This window comes from Dendrobates tinctorius, unplaced genomic scaffold (assembly GCF_039654945.1).
Source record: "Dendrobates tinctorius isolate UK_male_01 unplaced genomic scaffold, ASM3965494v1 ptg000250l, whole genome shotgun sequence".
NCBI classification, from domain to species: domain Eukaryota; kingdom Metazoa; phylum Chordata; class Amphibia; order Anura; family Dendrobatidae; genus Dendrobates; species Dendrobates tinctorius.
This window is the reverse complement of record NW_027361917.1, coordinates 63,075,633-63,095,767: the sequence shown is the minus strand read 5'-3', so window position 1 is coordinate 63,095,767 and position 20,135 is coordinate 63,075,633. Positions and strand designations below refer to the sequence as shown.

General features: G+C 39.9%; 1 protein-coding gene across 2 annotated transcripts in view; it reads right to left on the bottom strand.

The window, feature by feature from the left end:
* The window catches only part of ACOXL (acyl-CoA oxidase like), a 756,489-nt gene that overhangs the window by 187,716 nt on the left and 548,638 nt on the right, over window positions 1-20,135 (bottom strand). For both annotated transcript variants that reach the window (XM_073557722.1, XM_073557721.1), the window contains exon 14: window positions 14,377-14,486. In XM_073557722.1, the coding sequence (XP_073413823.1) occupies window positions 14,377-14,486 (110 nt within the window). The remainder of the gene's footprint in view (window positions 1-14,376; window positions 14,487-20,135) is intronic.

Genomic DNA, 20,135 nt, shown 5'->3' with positions numbered 1-20,135 from the left:
TGCCCATAGCAACCAATCACTAAGCATCTTTCATTTCACCAGAGCTGATTCAAAGATGTAAGCTGAGCTGTGATTGGTTGCTATGAGCAACAGTTTTCCTTGCAGACAGTTGCGGTAACTGAGGCCTATTATCATTTCTATGGTGTTATCATCCTTCTGAAACCCTGCAGCAACGCCCATGATTGGTGCTACCCCGAACGGCAGGACATTGAACTGGTAGTGGTTGACCTGGGACCCCTGGGACACCGCAAACCTGAGGAATCTCCTGTGGTCTGGATGAATCGGGATGTTATAGTAAGCGTCCTTCAGGTCTATAGTGGCCACCACCCAATTTTGTCCTATGAGGGGGATTGCTGATTTGACCGACTCCATCTTGAATCGTCTGTACTTCACCACTCGGTTCTAGTGCTTTAAGTTTATTATAACCCTGTGCTTCCCTGACGGTTTTACAAATACGAAGAGGCGAGAGTAGTGGCCTCTGCCTATCTCCTGTTGTGGAACTGGGGAGATCGCTCTTGCTTGCAGAAGTGTTTTTATGTCTGACAGCAAGGATCTTTGGAGGAGCGCCTGTAGGGAGGTTATTTTCAGGCATTGAGGGGGAGGACTCGAATTCCAATCTCAGTCCGTCGCAAATGGTGCGAAGAACCCATTGGTTTGAGGTTATGGACTGTCATTGATCTATGAAGTAGTATTTTTTGTTATCGGGTTTGGGGGCGGAAGTGGAACTCTCATTTTCCCATGCATCCTCTGAGCTAGAGGTATCAATTTTGCCCGAGTCCGAGTCAGATTCCACAGGGGCCGCTTTCCTTTTCTTAGCAGGAGGTGGCTGTGGCATCGGGGTCTGGGCAACAGTCATCATAGAAGTTTGGACTTCTTGTTTGATGAGGGATTCTATACTGTCCAGTAGGGAGGGCTGCTCTGCACGTATTACGTCATCCATGCAGGGCTGACATAGCTTCTTCCTATATGCCGAGGGAAGTTTGATAACACACACACTTGTGACTCGGTTTCTTTATAGGGTCAGGGGCCTTGTCTCCCTAAAACAGAGAGAGAAAGCATACTAAGTCACCTCAGAGTCCACCAGGACAGAATAAAGGGGGACACACCCCGCTACTTACAGTAGGAGGGTGAACGCTGGGCTCCGCAGAAGCGGATCGTGAGGGCTTATCACCGTCCATGGTCAGTTTGTCACAGTCACCAGTACAGAAATGGCCTTACCTGGACGCATCCAGACCAGGCTTTTAATAGCCGAGGTCCACCAGCGTGTCCATGCTCCTCCTCCCCTGGTCCACAGGTGGGGGTCATTGTAATCACCCCTCCTCGTAGCTGATTCTGCAGCTGCAGTGGCAGTCCTGTTCCCCACCCCGTCTTGGGTTGCTGGCTCTGCCCCCTTGATCCGTTCCAGCCTCTTTGTTCAGCGGCCGGTCGGTGTGACGCTGGGGTCCCTCCGTCACTTCCAGTGGGCACGTGCGCCTGCCGCATGGGGAGGATGCCGGAGAGCTCAGAGAGGACCCCGGCCACACATCACCGCCTCGCTTTACCCCGCAAAGGGGCGCAGGAGAGGCGGACAGGGGTCCCGAGTCTTGCCGAAGCGGAGACGGGAGCAGCCATCACACGGAGGAGAGCGGAGCCCCCGACCGTCGGCCGCGGCAGCACTATCGAACCTCTTCATGCCCCATAAGGGACAGGAAAAGCACTGGAGATAGCAGGAAGGGGAGGGTTAACTCTTGAGCATTTCCTGTCCCCCATTAGGCGGGGAGGCATCCACCGATATGGCGGTCGTGGAAGGTGACTAGAGAAAATACAAATAAAAATCCCTCTGTTACTGAGAACGAAGATTTTTAATAGGAGAAAATTTACTTGTTTTTACAAAAAGCTTTCCAATTCATGAAGCTTAGACAACCCCTTTAAGAAAACCAACTAGCATATCAAATTAGTGTGTTCCAACTTGAAGATATCCTTAGTCTTAAAGCAGATCTATTGCCAGATTTCACAATACCAAGTGAATGTACTTGAACAGGTCCCTTGGGCCTGATGAAGCTGGTGTACTTAGTTTGAAAATCGATGACAGAATGGCTATATGATCCATAAAATGAAATAGCATTTTATGAGTCCAGCTAAAGCTTAATGCACTTAAAAAGGGATGTATGCTATTCTCACAACAAATGGTATTGAAGGATATAAATAATCTAGAAAATAATGATACAATTGTTGTATGTAAAATGACCACCAGAAAGAAGGAAGCAAAAGTGAAAATGTTTTGTGTACTCCAAAATGCTACCAAGCGCTGCAAAAAAAACCCCAAAAAAACAAAAAACCAAACAGGCATATAGCTGCTTGTGAGGTTGAATGAGGTGGCAATTTTTTTTAATTTATATATTGTTTATATCTTGGGTACTGCACATCCGCCCCTAATCGATTGAACAGGAATGGATCTGCAATACCCCACTGTGACTATAATGGCAAACTCTACAACTGATCACATTCAGCCACATCAGGAACATCTTGACAGTGTGGTGCCGGATGTCGCACTCCCATTGATCTGATATTTATAACCTATCCCAAGGCCTCCTGGTTTTGGCTTACAAATACTGATGTAAAATACTGACCAAATATTGAACATGTGAAGGTGGCCTAATGATAGTTTGTCTATACAACAGCAGTGGACAACATTTTAATAAAAACCAGTGGTCACGGACCATCTTTAACCCAGGATAATTTTCAGTTTTTGCAATTCCACAATTGTGTTTTGGGATTTTTATTTACCATGTTCATCATATAGTAAAACTGACCTGGCAATATGATTATCCAGGTCAGTACGAGTATGCAAATGCCAAACGTATAGCTTTTTTTTTTCTATTTAAGTGGATCTACCTGTAGCAAAACATTTTTGTATCTCCGGTCATAGCATGATGGACATCAAATTACTTGTATTAAAAGGTAGCTTCAAGTCTCAGAGAGACAGAAAAGTGTGGGAGTACAAGCTCATGACGACCCTTGTCACTCTCAATGCTGGAATGAATGTGTCGCATGGATTTATGTCTTTTTACATCGATTAAGGAATTTGCTCCTAAGACCTTGTGGGGGCATCACAACGCAGCACCAGACCGCAATCAGAGGAAAATAAACTCTCACTCCTTATCTATGAACTGTTCCAATATTTATGTCTATCCCTCTCTTATAATGACAATTCTGCTTCATGTCACTTGTCTTATCTATTGCATTTTTTCTGTGCTGTGTATAAATATGTGATTCTTCAGATTTTGTATTAGTCTACATGCCTGATGAAGAGACCTGAGTAGTCTCGAAAGCTTGCAATTTGTTACCATCTTTTCAGTTAGTCATTAAAAGGTATGAACCACTGAGGACTCTCAATTCTGAAAAAAAAAAGGAAATTTGTATGAATAAAATGTGTTACCATATATTCCGAAACCCATAACATTTCCATTTTTCAGGTTCTGGGGCTTGGTGAGTGCTCATTTTTTGCATCCTGAGCTGACGTTTATGCAGGATTGCATTATTTCTGATGCAATGCTACTTTAATTGATGAAGAACTGTAGTGGTTGGTATGTAATTTTGCACACATCGTGACTAAAACAACACTAGAAAAGGTGCAAGACCTTTAATTAGTCACATATCAAAGGTCCTGCACCTGAAATCACAGCAGAGGATTGTATGCTTGTGGTAGTTCATGAATAAGCACTTCTCCGACATGCCTGCAGAGCGAGAGATTTATAATTGCTACTCACCTGTCCTGGCTGCAGTACTACTCTGCGCGCATTCCCTCTCCGTAGGCTATCTTTCTTTACTCTTTGGGGAGTCTGGTAATATTGTTGACACAGTCTGCAACTCTGGCATCATGTCACTAGGCCTCTTAAAGCCCGCTCAGGTGGTTGCACGCCACCAGAGTCTTCAGGTAGTAGAGCACACTGCTACCATATGAGTTCTCTCAATTTAGCCAATTGACTAACTCAACTCTGAGATTACTGGGCATTGCCACAATTATACTAAGGGTGCCTCCTGAGAAATACTCCTCCAAATTTCCTTCAAAGATGCTGTCTGAACACTCTCTTGTGTTACATCAAGGTACCTTTCTGTCATCTGATCTGTGATGTTCCAAGGTGCTGTCTGCACACTAGGCTCTGTTACAATAAAGTGCGTCTCTAGTATCTCTACTTTACTGTTCCAAGGTGCTATCCACTAACTCAGCTCTGCAAGTACGTGTCTGTCTACACAGCTGTGCTATTCTAAGCTGCCTATCCACATATTCAGCTTTGCTAGTGCCTGCACCACGCAGCATATCCAGCTATACTAATCCTCACTAATTCACAAGTTGTCTGGCTTGTCGGACTCCACTACAAAAAAGTCTCTAATGTATTATGCTGACTCTGACTAATCAACCTCAGCAGGTTAACCATAATGTAATACTCAGGCCAATGATTCAGAATGTGCAGTGGCCTCAACAACACTGCCATTGGACATTGAGGATTTATCTGGACTGGCTTTGCAACTTGCTATGAGCAAATTCAGCCCAAGGAAGTAAATCTTGGCAATTGTCCTGATAGGGGCTAGCGAAAATCTGAAGATATTCTTCCATAGATTGATCGATCCTCTTAGTATGCCCATCACCTTAAGAGTGGTAAGTAGAGGAGAAGTCTAAGGAAATTTTGCACAGGGTCCTCCAAAACCAGGAAACAAATTGCATACTATGGTCAGAATCTACCGTATATGGATAAGAATGCCATAAAACTAGAAAATCAATAGAAATCCTAGGGTAGTTGTGGAGCAGATGGAAGTCAAGGTAGCAGAAATTACAAGGCATCTTGGAAAACCAGTCCACCATGATCGATATTGCATAGAAACCTTACCTACTGCCATTGCAGATAGACATCGACACATCTTTTACCTGTCCCCTGTGTTCCATTATTATACTCTACTGCTACTGAGGCTGCCACTGGTGGCCCCACACAGCCAGACATCATCTTTCCTGTCCCATCATATTCTATACTGTGTGGTTGATGCTGCTGTAACTGCTGATAGACCGCTATACTTCCTGACAGTTATATTCTATAGCTATATTGTACTTCTGATGGGAACCCTACCCTGTGCAGGGTCAACAAACCTGAAACTGCTGCCAAAAAAGGGATATTTTTTTCACGGCTTTCCAAACAAATAGACTCTTGTTGTTACCTAAAAAGGACAATTTTTGCACAGCTTGTTAAAAAGCTACTGGTTTTTTTTTTCATTTTCAAAACAAACCTGTTGCTACTCTTCAAATACAGAAAATTTCTGGACCACTGCTTGTCAAAAAGCCATAGCTTCTTCCATGTTAACCACTTGTGTACAAACACTGGCGTAACAGGCATCGATTCACAAAAAGGGAAAATTTTGTTTGCCATTTTTACATAAAAACAAACAAAAACATAAAAAGTGCAACAGTGTATTATGTCAAACCGGTAGTTGTATACCACCACTTTGGACATTGCTAAGGCTGTGGTTGCATTAACATTTTTGTAAGGGGTTGAATACAGTCATGGGAGTCCTCAAAGTCTAATACATGTCTTTTCAGGCCAAATGGAGACGTTGTACTAATTAATAGTTAATCGATTAGCCACAAACAGAATTTTGGGGACATTTTTTTGCAAAGCTAGCGAATTAGAATTTCAAACAATTAAATTATCTCTTCTAATAATAGGTAAACATCTGATACTTTATCTAGTTGGATGATAATTTGATCAGTATTTCATAAACCAAAATCTTTAACCATACAAACTTCTATAATGTCATAGAGGCTTAGCCCTAAAACAAAAGGGCCTCCAAAGCTCTCCTTGGTGGCACACTCTCTGGGTGGGATATCCAAGCCAATTCTGACAGGGCAACCATAAAAGGAATAGGATTGCAATGTATAGTCTACAGGAGACACAAAAGCTTAGACCACTGAAGATGCCCAAGAAAAAAAAACAGTATTGGAGAGCACCAAAGCCCTCTTCATTCTAGAAAAATCTGAAAATCTCTATGAAATGTCATAAATTGCATAAATCTTGGAGATTTATATCAGGATATGAAATACCATTCACCATAGATTAACTGGTATCGAGTCTGCAGGGTTCACTCTAGAATCTTCATACATCTGTATGGCTTTATGTAATCTATTGGCCTTTTTTGCGGTTTCAGTTATAGCCGAATGATTTCATTTCTTTTTCTCTTTGCACTGTGATTGCTTGTTTGCTTACTTTCAGTCCTATGACTATGAATCATATGATAGTTTCAGGTATTTTATGCTGGCAATTTCCTCTTTTGAATACAAATGAACAATGTCTATATCTTAGTAATATATCTGGATAATGTGACATATCCGGCAAAGCAGAACACATTTTGTTAAATATAATTTAAATCTTCTTAGATTGGATTAATTACAATATATAACATCAATATATACATAAAAAGAATAGAAATAATTGTCCTGTAAATAATGCAATCAGCATTACAGGAAATGGGTGAATGTATGCGAATGCGTGAGAAATGACCGAAAATGTTTCCTGGGCATTAAGGAGACATATTTCTACCATACAACACAACAAAAAATCAAATGCTTAACTACAGTTTCCCGTTTCAGAATTCTACTTTACCAGCAGAGGGACTTTTCACATATTATTTTGTGTCTGATCGTGACACACAGTTCGTGATTATATGAATACAGATAATTTGATTCCCAGTCTAATTAATGGCTGCCAAAACAGTACAAGACGGTGCATAGACACCTTAGGGAGCGATTCACCAATGCTTTTATGCCAGAAAATTGTGGAATAAGACTTTGAAATGCCTCAAAATTTTGAGTTTTGCTATTTTCACACCAGTTTGTAGCAGCTCTGCCAAAATGGCCAGAGTTAGGGAGAAGCTTGCCCGTCAAACTCAGCAAAACTTCTGACATTTTTCACGCCAAAAATGCTACTTGAATCAGGTGCACAAAGATACGCACCGCTGAGAAGATGCACTGAATTTATTAAGTGGTACGCTCCCCTTAATGAATTTGGTGCATTGCACCCTTCATTAAGGTTATCTGCACCCCCTCAGGATATACAGAAAAATCTGCTGCAAATACTGATCTGTTGCAGGGAAAATATTGCGTAAAATACCCAAGTTTTTTACTTGCGTTTTTACCTTTCTAGTTTCCCATGCATTGGAATGGGTGATAAGCGCTACAAAAAATATGAAAGAACTGACATGCTGCGGAGATTAAACGGCTTCAAATCTACAAGGAAAAAATAAGCAGCGTGTGAATGAGATTTCAGGAATCTCATTCACTTCGCTGGTAATAGGAAATCCTTCTGTTTTTGTGAAAATCTGCATGAAAAAAAACAAACATGATAAATGCAGAAAATACCGTAAAGACTGGTGCGTGCAACGTCAGTGTTAATGAATCAGCTCCACAGACTGGTTAATATTTACCATAGCTTGTTTTTCTTTGTCCTGCCTTTCTACAGAGTAAAAAAAACAACTGATTGTAACTAATGCAATACTTTACAGAACAGTTGAATTTGACTAATTGTCCAGAATACTTTAATGCTGGTTTTACACATCCATGTCTCGCAATCCGTGCACAGACTGCCCGCAGATCTACTGAACTAAAATTGACAACCTCAAACATGAAACTTACTAAACCTTTGTCCTGTTCTTTAAGAGACACTTATGTGTAAACACCCAGATTTCCAATTATCTTGACTGTCCTTGACTGCTTCATTGCTTGTAATCTTTAGCTCAGATAACCTAAAGGGGCTATCCTGGACTAGTTCAATTTTCTTTACTATGGGCCTAATAACTAACAAGCAGGTAGTTAACTACCTGCCTACTGCCGATTTCTGCCTGCTCAGAGTGGTCACAGACCGATCCTGCAGGCAAGTAACATCAGCAGAGCAGCTCTTCCTCTTCCTGCTCTGCTCTGTTGAGGGAGTGTAACTGCTGATGTCATGCTGATTGACAGCCAGCACCCCAGTGCCTAACTGCAGGGAGATATTAGGCAGTGGGGTGCTGGGTGTCAATCAGCATGACATCAGCAGTCACACCCCATCAACAGAGCAGCGTGGAAGAGGAAGAGCTGCGCTGCTGATGTCAGCAGCAGAATAGCCAGTAGGATCAGTCTGGGAGGAACAGGAGGCTGGTAGAAAGCAATTACTTGCCTGTTAGGTCTTAAGCCCACAGTAAAAAAAATAAAGTCCTGGAAAACCCCTTTATTAACCTCAAACTGTCATGCCCGCTTTGACATTTGGCTTAGGGACAAACAACAAGAATTGCCAGCTTTGACCTTGGCCTCCATCAGCTTAATTCCTGCCCATAACAGCAGATGAAACCTTTGGGGTCTTCCACGAGTACAAGATTATCAGCAGGTTCCATTCTCTTGAAAAGTCAGCAGATTTGTTTAAATTGGATTCTCTCTTTTCAGAGAAACATGAGGCCAAGCTGTAAAATAGGCTTCAATGAGTAAAGCTTCAGGAGGTGATAGCTGCTTATTTTGCTATTTTCTTATTTTAAAGCACCACCTACCCATCACCTTTTTTCTAAAAAAAAAAAAAAAAAACCCAGACAATCCCTTTAATGGTTCATAAACAATGTGGTTAGGTGCTCAGAAGTTTCCTGTGAAATGATGAAAAAAAACTTACAGAAAGTTTACTGTGACCACAGCCTTATAAGAAATACCATACTGCGCCATATCACCCATTTTATTAAATGAGTAACCTAAGGCTGTGTTCATACAGTTGTGGCCAAAAGTATTGACATCCCTGCAATTCTGTCAGATAATACTCAGTTTCTTCCTGAAAATGATTGCAAACACAAATTCTTTGGTACTATTATCTTCATTTAATTTGTCTTAAATGAAAAAACACAAAAGAGAATGAAGCAAAAAGCAAAACATTGATCATTTCACACAAAACTCCAAAAATGGGCCAGACAAAAGTATTGGCACCCTCAGCCTAATACTTGGTTGCTGGAATTTTAGACCATTCTTCTTTGGCAAACTGCTCCAGGTCCCTGATATTTGAAGGGTGCCTTCTCCAAACTGCCATTTTTAGATCTCTCCACAGGTGTTCTATGGGATTCATTTCTGGACTCATTGCTGGCCACCTTAGAAGTCTCCAGTACTTTCTCTCAAACGATTTTCTAGTGCTTTTTGAAGTGTGTTTTGGGTCATTGTCCTGCTGGAAGACCTATGACCTCTGAGGGAGACCCAGCTTTCTCACACTGGGCCCTACATTATGCTGCAAAATTTGTTGCTAGTCTTCAGACTTCATAATGCCATGCACACGGTCAAGCAGTCCAGTGCCAGAGGCAGCAAAGCAACCCCAAAACATCAGGGAACCTCCGCCATGTTTGACTGTAGGGGCCGTGTTTTTTTCTTTGAATGCCTCTTTTTTTCTCCTGTAAACTCTATGTTGATGCCTTTGCCCAAAAAGCTCTACTTTTGTCTCATCTGACCAGAGAACATTCTTCCAAAACGTTTTAGGCTTTTTCAGGTAAGTTTTGGCAAACTCCAGCTTGGCTTTTTTATGTCTCGGGGTAAGAAGTGGGGTCGTCCTGGGTCTCCTACCATACAGTCACTTTTCATTCAGACCCGACGGATAGTACGGGTTGACACTGTTGTACCCTCGGACTGCAGGGCAGCTTGAACTTGTTTGGAGGTTAGTCGAGGTTCTTTATTGAACATCCGCACAATCTTGCGTTGAAATCTCTTGTCAATTTTTCTTTTCTGTCCACATCTAGGGAGGTTAGCCACAGTGCCATGGGCTTTAAACTTCTTGATGACACTGCGCACGGTAGACACAGGAACATTCAGGTCTTTGGAGATGGACTTGTAGCCTTGAGATTGCTCATGCTTCCTCACAAGTTGGTTTCTCAAGTCCTCAGACAGTTCTTTGGTCTTCTTTCTTTTCTCCATGCTCAATGTGGTACACACAAGGACACAGGACAGAGGTTGAGTCAACTTTAATCCATGTCAACTGGCTACAAGTGTGATTTAGTTATTGCCAACACCTGTTAGGTGCCACAGGTAAGTTACAGGTGCTGTTAATTACACAAATTAGAGAAGCATCACATGATTTTTCGAACAGTGCCAATACTTTTGTCCATCCTCTTTTTTTATGTTTGGTGTGGAATTATATCCAATTTGGCTTTAGGACAATTCTTTATGTGTTTTTTCATTTAAGACAAATTAAATGAAGATAATACCAAAGAATTTGTGTTTGCAATCATTTTCAGGAAGAAACAGAGTATTATCTGACAAAATTGCAGGGGTGTCAATACTTTTGGCCACAACTGTACATTATGGCTGTGTGGCATTTGTGTCCCTCAATCACAGCAAAATACATCTCTTTGCAAGGTAAAAAGCCATAACGTGTGAACACAGCCTAAGAAAACCACAGTTTACTATAGTTAATAGTCATCATAAGAGTGGCGCTTTTTCCACTACTTTAGTAGAATAATGTGTTAAAATGATTGAGGAGCAGAAACGGTAGGAAAAGATCTTACTATGTCAGCAATCATGAAACAAGTCAGTTCGTTCACAACCTTTTTGTAAATCTCAAAAAATGTTATATAAGCATTATGGTAATTTAAGAAGCTTTACTTGGATAGAAGCAATGTTAATGATATGTAAAGCGACAGATCTCTCCGTACACTGAACTGAGGGCTCGGATCACTAGTATTAGTAAAGGTCATGTGACAGAATAATGTATAGAATATTCATTCACTGTGCAGGAATTCAGATTCTTCATGACTGACATGGTAAATGTAGGATTTTTTTGTAAGTATGCGGCATATGTTCCTTTTTTTTTCTATTGTGAAATATTCTTTATCTTTCAAACTGCAAATTTAAACAAACATGGTATTAGAATATTTTTCTCTGGTATAGAAAACAATGTCAAACAATGTCTCTAAAATAATGCTGTATGAACCCTTGATCAACTTGAACTTTGACATTTGTCATCTGACTGCTTGGCACCTGCTTTTTTTGAATCCTGGATGTATTTAAGCAAGGTACTGTTAGAACATATGTAAGCTATATGTGGTATTTTCCAGAGGAAGGGGTGGTATTCACCCTGAAACGGGTCAATTAAACCACTTCTTAACTGTTACTACGTCTTGGAAATCTATTATTTGGGCAGCGCGGACTGGAAGACACATCTTCTCTGCAGTGAAATGTACGATTCAGGCACAGCACACCTAGAAGCAAATAAATTACACAGAAAAAGTATGCCACATGCTGAGCCCTAAGGCACATCACACAACCATCAGGAAAGAAGCCATACACATCCGTGGTCTGAAGTGGTCCCTGCTGGGTGGAAGTGGCACTGCAGCTTCATTTTATACAATCACTTCACATGTAAATAACATTAGGCAAAAACTGAACTAATTGTTCCTGATTAATTGGTACTAAGCAATAAATTGTGATTTTATTGCAAATTCTGCATTTTGAAATAAAATACCAATTATCTGGTCCTACTTGCAACTTATACTAATAATACAACAATACTATGCACCTTTATTGCCGCATCCAGCGCCAAATTCTCACTACATTTGGCTACATTGGGAATTCATTACCAGAGCGATTTTTATATCATCATTCTGTTATGCTCATGTAGCTAAGCTACACGAATATATATGGAACATGAGTTAGTGGGAATTGGATCTGAACGTCTGCAGACCGCTCATCTGTGTGTTATCCTTAGCAGCAACAGAATCCACACTATTCAAGGGGCTGAATAACGCTGGATTGTAACACAGAACGGTCGGAATTACAGGTAAGCATTCAGAAATGTAGCTGAAAAAAAATCAGGACGACATAAATGGTAAAGACCTCATAACTAAAGCTCGCTGGGATGCAGTCTGAGAATTTACATTTTCCATTGAAGGAAACATCATTTCGGTGCATAGTTTGCAAAATATTGTTTCCATTTTTTACATAATCTTTTTATTAATATACAATTTCAAAGAAGATCCAATATAACTACATGTAAAAAAACTATATAAACTAGCATAGCCTTACAGCATTTTTGCTGCTGCATTTCTTATGTAAATTAAAAGCTGCTTTTTACAGCAGCAGCAAAAGCTCTGAGATTCTAGAAATCTCATGCACACGCTTCTTTTTTTCCTGACTGGATTTGAGAACTGCAGCGCTTTAGATCTGCAGGGTGTCAATTCTTACAGCATTTTTTTCAGCCATCAAAAGGAATGAAAAAATGATAAAATAATGCAAAAAAAAAGTTACAAAAGTTTTGCAGCGTTTTCCGAGGCATTTTTGATAAATAAAACTAACTTTATTAAACATGTACTGTACACAAAGCACATGTTGTCCACATCCAAACAGCAAAAAAGGGATGAAAATGCCTCAAAAAAACACTGCAAATATGTAAAAAAAAAAAGTGGAGTCTTGAACCCAGTGTTTTTCCTGCCAAAAAAGCAGGTTTGGACTACAGAAAAAAAATGCAGCAAAAATGCTGAATGTGAACACCGCATTAAATGGATTATCCTAGTATTATCCACTACTATGACAACCCCTTCTTCTTGATTTAAATCTTTGGCCTCGATAAAATAAACAGCCTATACTCACCTCCCATGCTGGCGCCATACCCAAGGTGTCAGAACTCACACTCCCGTGGCGTTGTTGAGACACATGACCCTGCTGACCAATCAGCGCTGGCATCATTGTCCCCATACCACAAAATATGGCCTTCCCAAAACCCTGTCTGATGACAAATGCATCTATAGCAGGATGCTAGCAAAAACGGAGAAAATAGAGTCTATGCTAGTTTACAAAAATATCAAATTTTATTAGTCATAGAAAAATGACAAAATGTAAATACATGCAAAAAGACAACACTAATTGAATGAGCAGACTGAGTGAAGAGAGGAAGGCTAATACATCGAAACGTACGTCGGGGTCTGTTTCTCCTGCCCTCACATTTGGAAACATGATGGGTAATTATTTATTTATGACGTATCATTGCTGATGTAATTATTCCAACTGTGCTGCCAATTATTTTCACAGTCAATTGTGATGTCCTAGTTCCATGAGGTGTCTCAGTGTCCGGTGCTCTCTTAATATATGTGATAATTTTTGGCTAACGTACTCTTATTATTTTCATCTTAACTACGCTTGGGAGAGCCCTGAACACTTAGATATAACACTACGACTGTTACTTTTGGGACTATCTAAGTTCGTGTGAGATTTTTTGAGCACAGAGGCAGCATTAATTTGTCCCATATGTGCCCATTGTGATAGCAGCTCACTTTAGCTACATTTCAGGATATTTTGGTAACTTTTATTGTGCATGTACCCTCTCTTCACACAGTCTGCTCATTCAATTAGTGTTGTCTTTTTGCATGTATTTACATTTTGTCATTTTTCTATGACTAATAAAATTTGATATTTTTGTAAATTAGCATAGACTCTATTTTCTCCATTTTTGCTAGCATTTATTAGGGAGTCACCACTGTTATGCAATTTTGCTCTTTTTTTGAAGTATGGTAATTACCTATTAGTAAGTTATTTATTATGTTTTGGAGATTTGTTATATTATCTATAGCAGGATGCAGCAGGCCTCCACTAATAAAGGCAAGGGGCAGCCCAGGTGCAGACTACTAATAAAAACAGTAGTCTGGTATGAGTTTTTTGTAATTTTTTCTATGTTAGCTATCACTGTCCCCACCTTCTGTTGAAGTGAACATGAAGAGAAAGTGAGGGAGCTGCAGCCCAGACCTCCCCTTCATGTTCAATTCGGGACAACACGAGGACAGTGACACCAGCGCTGATTGGGTGCCGGGCTCACGTGTCACAAAAAACGCACAAGAGCCCCGGAAAAAGTGAGTGCCGACACTGCGGGAACGGCGAAAGCATGGGAGGGGAGTATAAGCTATTTTATTTTAACGGGGCCAAACATTTAGATCAAGAATGAGTTGTCCTAGTAGTAGACAACTCCTTTAAAGTTCTAAGTATAGAAATGAAGATCATGTATATTGTCCATAGAAATAAATAACAGCATCAAATCTCTCATGAAAAAGTGTAAAAAAAAAAAAAAGATGAAATATTAATGATTAAAGAATACACATCAAACAGAAATCAACTCTGAGGTAAAGAAATAGAAGATTGGATAAATAAGAAGAACCCAAGGAGCGTCTGCTTTTCTTTAACATGGCAAGCAGACATGTATACATGGACCAGTAGTCGGCTAAATATGTTCACACATAAGTTGGCCTAAAATATAGCAAGACCTTTTACTTTGACGTAGTTATGTAATGAAAGAAAATATTACTATGTACATAAGTGTAAATATCAATATGTAATAACCTGGTAAATTAACTAAAACAAACACTGCACATGCACACCTTGTCCTTAGCCGATCACCAATGGAGCCGATCCAGTTTCTGAGAAGACCAAATACCGGGCTTTCCTCATATTGCCTTGTGTACTGTGCAAGGAGCTCTCGAACTACTACCTGAAAAACAACGTTTTTACAATAAATTGTACTGTGTTTACAAAAGTTGATAAAAACATCAATCATTCTGCAAAAAATGCAAACAAAAAAACACTTAAAGATACAAATATACAAATAATGTGATCCAATGTCATTCCAGAGAAATCCACGTTTTTCTTAATATGTAAATAAGCTGTTAAGATCTATGGGTTGGACACTGATCTGCATGAGAATCTGCCTCCAGAGACTGTTATAAACGAACCAGTGTGAGACCTGTAGACCAGGAGAGCCGACTGTCAGTCACTATATGTCTCACACTGGAGGTGTCCCCTTTTTTAATACGCTCTGGAGTAAGAACCTCGTGCAGATCAATGTCCGGCCCATAGATCTTAGCAGTTCATTTACATACAAGAAAAAACATGGATTTCAGGTCTGAAGCTTACAAAATGGTGATGTACAATACAAAATAATATTATGGTACCGTGTTAGCCAGAAAAATAGATGTAAATACTTATGTCCCCCCCAAAAATTGAGAAAAGTATTCAAGCAGTGATACCTTTACTGGCTAACCAGAGAAATTATATTTGCAAGCAAGCTTTCAGGGCTCAAAAGACCACTTCATCAGGCTAGATTACAAGTGAATTACTGAGAAGAGATGGCAACATTTAAATAGAAATTACAACAGGACATGAGGATACAGGCCAAGGAAATTAAATTAAGGTTTTTGTTACACATGTAAATGAGGTGGCAGTGTTTTATTAGAGATCTGAAGACCTTCTTGTGGAAGTGTGAACTGTGTCCATGTAATGAGTCATGAATCCAGGTGTCAAATTCAGTCCTATTGTTAGAGATTGAAACATATTTATAAATTTATACTCCCAAATTTTCCTTTCTCTGTCACTATTAAAATGACCATTCAATACTAGGACTTTTAGATCTGCCAAGCTGTGTCCAGGTCACTGCCACCTCATTTACATGTGTAACAAAAACCTTCATTTAATTTCCTTGGCCTGTATCACTTCATGTCTTGTTGTAATTTCTATTTAAATGTTGCCATCTCTTCTCAGTAATTCACTTGTAATCAAGCCTGATGAAGGGGCCTTTTGAGCCCTGAAAGCTTGCTTGCAAATATAATTTCTCTGGTTAGCCAATAAAGGTATCACTCCTTGAATACTTTTCTCAATTTTTTGGGGGGACATAAGTATTTACATCTAAAATGGTGAATGGAATTTTATACCAATATACAGGCTATACCTTAGTACAAGGTAAGTAAGGGATGCTAAGTATTTATGAGGCTACTCAATCTTTTATGTCAGTTATAAAGAGTAAAATAGTGGTAAAATATAGATAAACCTTAAAAACAAATAAATTGGACCATGAAACAAGGACATCATTGTGGTGTTTTCATCAGCCTATTTAAAAAAAAACAAAAAAACCCTGAAAAATGACAGTTACCTATATACCATAGGTAGCACATGGTCAGTCCCAGTGTTGCTGTCAAGCTCGCTTACAAGTATATAAATGTTGATATTTCATATTTATCAATTAACAAATTGCATAGTAAACAAATAAAAGAGATGTAAATCGAATAGATATTTGGTGTGATCACCATTCGACTTCCAAACAGCTTAAAAGCATCAATTTTTCTAGGTATTCTTTCACACCGTTTTTTAAAAACTTGGCAGAGAGGTCACCCCAAACAAATTGGAGAACCAACCACTGATCTTATGTGGATATAGGTGTGTGTATGTACATAGGGAATGGTGCTTGTAGATGCTAGTCCCAGAGTAGTTTAATCCCTAGCTTTGGTTCATAGTTGGATTTTCAAACTATACTTTCTCTGAAATACCAGATCATTGAAGAAAAAGCCATGCTTGGCTGCAATCAGCTCTGATTCATGCTGGCGATGAGTTGGTTCAGCTTACAGGTTCCTTGTAATAAAAGATACTTTTGAAACAGAGTACTTGATGCAAGTGTAAAGAAAGCTTAGAATAATTAAAAAGATATGCTTTTCATCCTTGACTAACATGATGTTTATCTTATCGTTATATGCTATACTGGTGAACGCAATCTGTTGTTCCTGTAGGCAGACATGAGTTTGTGTGTGCATTGTAAGAGAATCACTGGTAATGTGCTGGTGGGAAGATATGTTTCACTGAGGTTATTAGTTTCAATTATATAGACCTGGAAGTTTTATTCCAGCATGTTATGTGCTGAGGGGGTTAGTTAGCCATGTCAGGTCTATTATGAACAGGTGAAGAGGTGGCAGGGCAGCTGTTCACTATATCTCCACCCTCGGGAGGAGTCCAGGACCTAAATTGAAACCTTTGGATTTAATGATTATTCTGTGTACTCTGAAGGGGAGCTGACCTCCAGAGCTGGGCTCTTAGTAAACAGAGCTAAATTCTGTTTGCTGTGCACATGAACCCTGCAGTTATAAGGACTACAGTGAGTGCTGTTTTATTCATATCAAGAAGACTGAATATGTCTATTTATTTTATTTGGCCTAGTTTATGAAAACTGTTCTAATAAACCAGTTGAAAATTTAAACGCTAAGCATTCCAGTTACTGCCTCGTTAAGCAGCCAAGTGAGCCGATCTACCACAGTATGCATACATAACTATCTATTGTGTGTACATGTATGTGTGTGGCTATATATATACAGTGGGGCAAAAAAGTATTTAGTCAGTCAGCAATAGTGCAAGTTCCACCACTTAAAAAGATGAGAGGCGTCTGTAATTTACATCATAGGTAGACCTCAACTATGGGAGACAAACTGAGAAAAAAAAAATCCAGAAAATCACATTGTCTGTTTTTTTTTCATTTTATGTGCATATTATGGTGGAAAATAAGTATTTGGTCAGAAACAAGCAATCAAGATTTCTGGCTCTCACAGACCTGTAACTTCTTCTTTAAGAGTCTCCTCTTTCCTCCACTCATTACCTGTAGTAATGGCACCTGTTTAAACTTGTTATCAGTATAAAAAGACACCTGTGCACACCCTCAAACAGTCTGACTCCAAACTCCACTATGGTGAAGACCAAAGAGCTGTCAAAGGACACCAGAAACAAAATTGTAGCCCTGCACCAGGCTGGGAAGACTGAATCTGCAATAGCCAACCAGCTTGGAGTGAAGAAATCAACTGTGGGAGCAATAATTAGAAAATGGAAGACATACAAGACCACTGATAATCTCCCTCGATCTGGTGCTCCACGCAAAATCCCACCCCGTGGGGTCAGAATGATCACAAGAACGGTGAGCAAAAATCCCAGAACCATGCGGGGGGACCTAGTGAATGAACTGCAGAGAGCTGGGACCAATGTAACAAGGCCTACCATAAGTAACACACTACGCCACCATGGACTCAGATCCTGCAGTGCCAGACGTGTCCCACTGCTTAAGCCTGTACATGTCCGGACCCGTCTGAAGTTTGCTAGAGAGCATTTGGATGATCCAGAGGAGTTTTGGGAGAATGTCCTATGGTCTGATGAAACCAAACTGGAACTGTTTGGTAGAAACACAACTTGTCGTGTTTGGAGGAAAAAGAATACTGAGTTGCATCCATCAAACACCATACCTACTGTAAAGCATGGTGGTGGAAACATCATGCTTTGGGGCTGTTTCTCTGCAAAGGAGCCAGGACGACTGATCCGGGTACATGAAAGAATGAATGGGGCCATGTATCGTGAGATTTTGAGTGCAAACCTCCTTCCATCAGCAAGGGCATTGATGATGAAACGTGGCTGGGTCTTTCAACATGACAATGATCCAAAGCACACCGCCAGGGCAACGAAGGAGTGGCTTCGTAAGAAGCATTTCAAGGTCCTGGAGTGGCCTAGCCAGTCTCCAGATCTCAACCCTATAGAAAACCTTTGGAGGGAGTTGAAAGTCCGTGTTGCCAAGCGAAAAGCCAAAAACATCACTGCTCTAGAGGAGATCTGCATGGAGGAATGGGCCAACATACCAACAACAGTGTGTGGCAACCTTTTGAAGACTTACAGAAAACGTTTGACCTCTGTCATTGCCAACAAAGGATATATCACAAAGTATTGAGATGAAATTTTGTTTCTGACCAAATACTTATTTTCCACCATAATATGCAAATAAAATGAAAAAAAAACAGACAATGTGATTTTCTGGATTTTTTTTTCTCAGTTTGTCTCCCATAGTTGAGGTCTACCTATGATGTAAATTACAGACGCCTCTCATCTTTTTAAGTGGTGGAACTTGCACTATTGCTGACTGACTAAATACTTTTTTGCCCCACTGTATATATATATATATATATATATCTCTGGCAAAAATTAAAAGACTACTGCACAGTTTTATAAAAATCAGCTCCTCTACATGTCTGACAGCCATTCCATTCCAGTGTCAGTTGAATTCCAACCAGAGTATACCTCATTCTACTTAATGTGCTTCTGATTAGGTGATCACTTGAACCAAATCTTATTTAAAACAAAGGAAAGTATAAAAACCCTGCTGTGGTGTTCACAATCCTCTTGCAATAGGACAAGCTGGATGGCAAAACAATTGCTAGTAATATCCCAAAAGTAATAGGAATGAAAAATAACTTAACCATGCCAAAGGAGTTGAAAAGAGAAGTCGTGAATGAGGAAAAGAAGGGCTCAATTCTGGCTTTACTAGCAGATGGATACAGTAAGTGTCATGTTACCTCTATCCTTAAAATTTCTAAGACAGCAGTCCATTAAAACAATGGATAGACAGAGACTTGGAGAGGCGTAAAGCCACAGTGTCTTGCACCCCTTGTGAAATTTGGTGGAGGATCGGTGATGATCTGGGGATGCTTCAGCAAGGCAGGAATTGGGTAGGTTAATCTTTGCAAAGGACGTGTGAATCAAGCCGCATACAAGGTTATCCTGGAAAAAACAATTGATTACTTCTGCTCAGGCAATGTTCCCCAACTCTGAGGACTGTTTTTTTCCAGCAGGACAATGCGCCATACCACACAGCTAGGTCAATCAATGTGTGGATGAAGGACCATCACATCAAATCCCTGTCATGGACAGCCCAATCTCCAGACCTGAACCCCATTGAAAACCTCTGGAATGTAATCAAGAGGAAGATGGATAGACACAAGCCATCAAACAAAGAAGAAATGCTTAAATTTTTGTACCAGGAGTGGCATAAGGTCACCCAAAAGTAGTGTAAAAGACTGGTGGAAAGCATGCCAAGACGCATGAAAGCTGTGATTAAAAATCATGGTTATTCCACAAAATATTGATTTCTGAACTGTTCCGGAGTTAAAATATTAGTATTGTTGTTTCTAAATGATTATGAACTCGTTTTTCTTAGCATTATTTGAGGTCTGCAAGCACTGCATTTTTTTTGTTATTTTGACCATTTCTCATTTTCTGGAAATAAATACAAAATTTAGTGCTTGGAAATTCGAAGACATCATGTCAGTAGTTTATAGAATAAAAGAGCAATTTACATTTTACTCAAAAATATACCTATAAAGAGAAAAATCAGAAAAACTGAACATTTTTTGCAGTGAGGAAAGGGCAACTTGAAAACGCTTTGCTATCTTCTTATAGCCTTCTCCTTCTTTGTGGGAGTTACTAGCTGTGGAACCACCTTGCACGGTGAGGAGAGCCTGGAGGGGCGTAACTAAGCGAACAGCTGACTCTTCGATAGAGCCCCCCGATG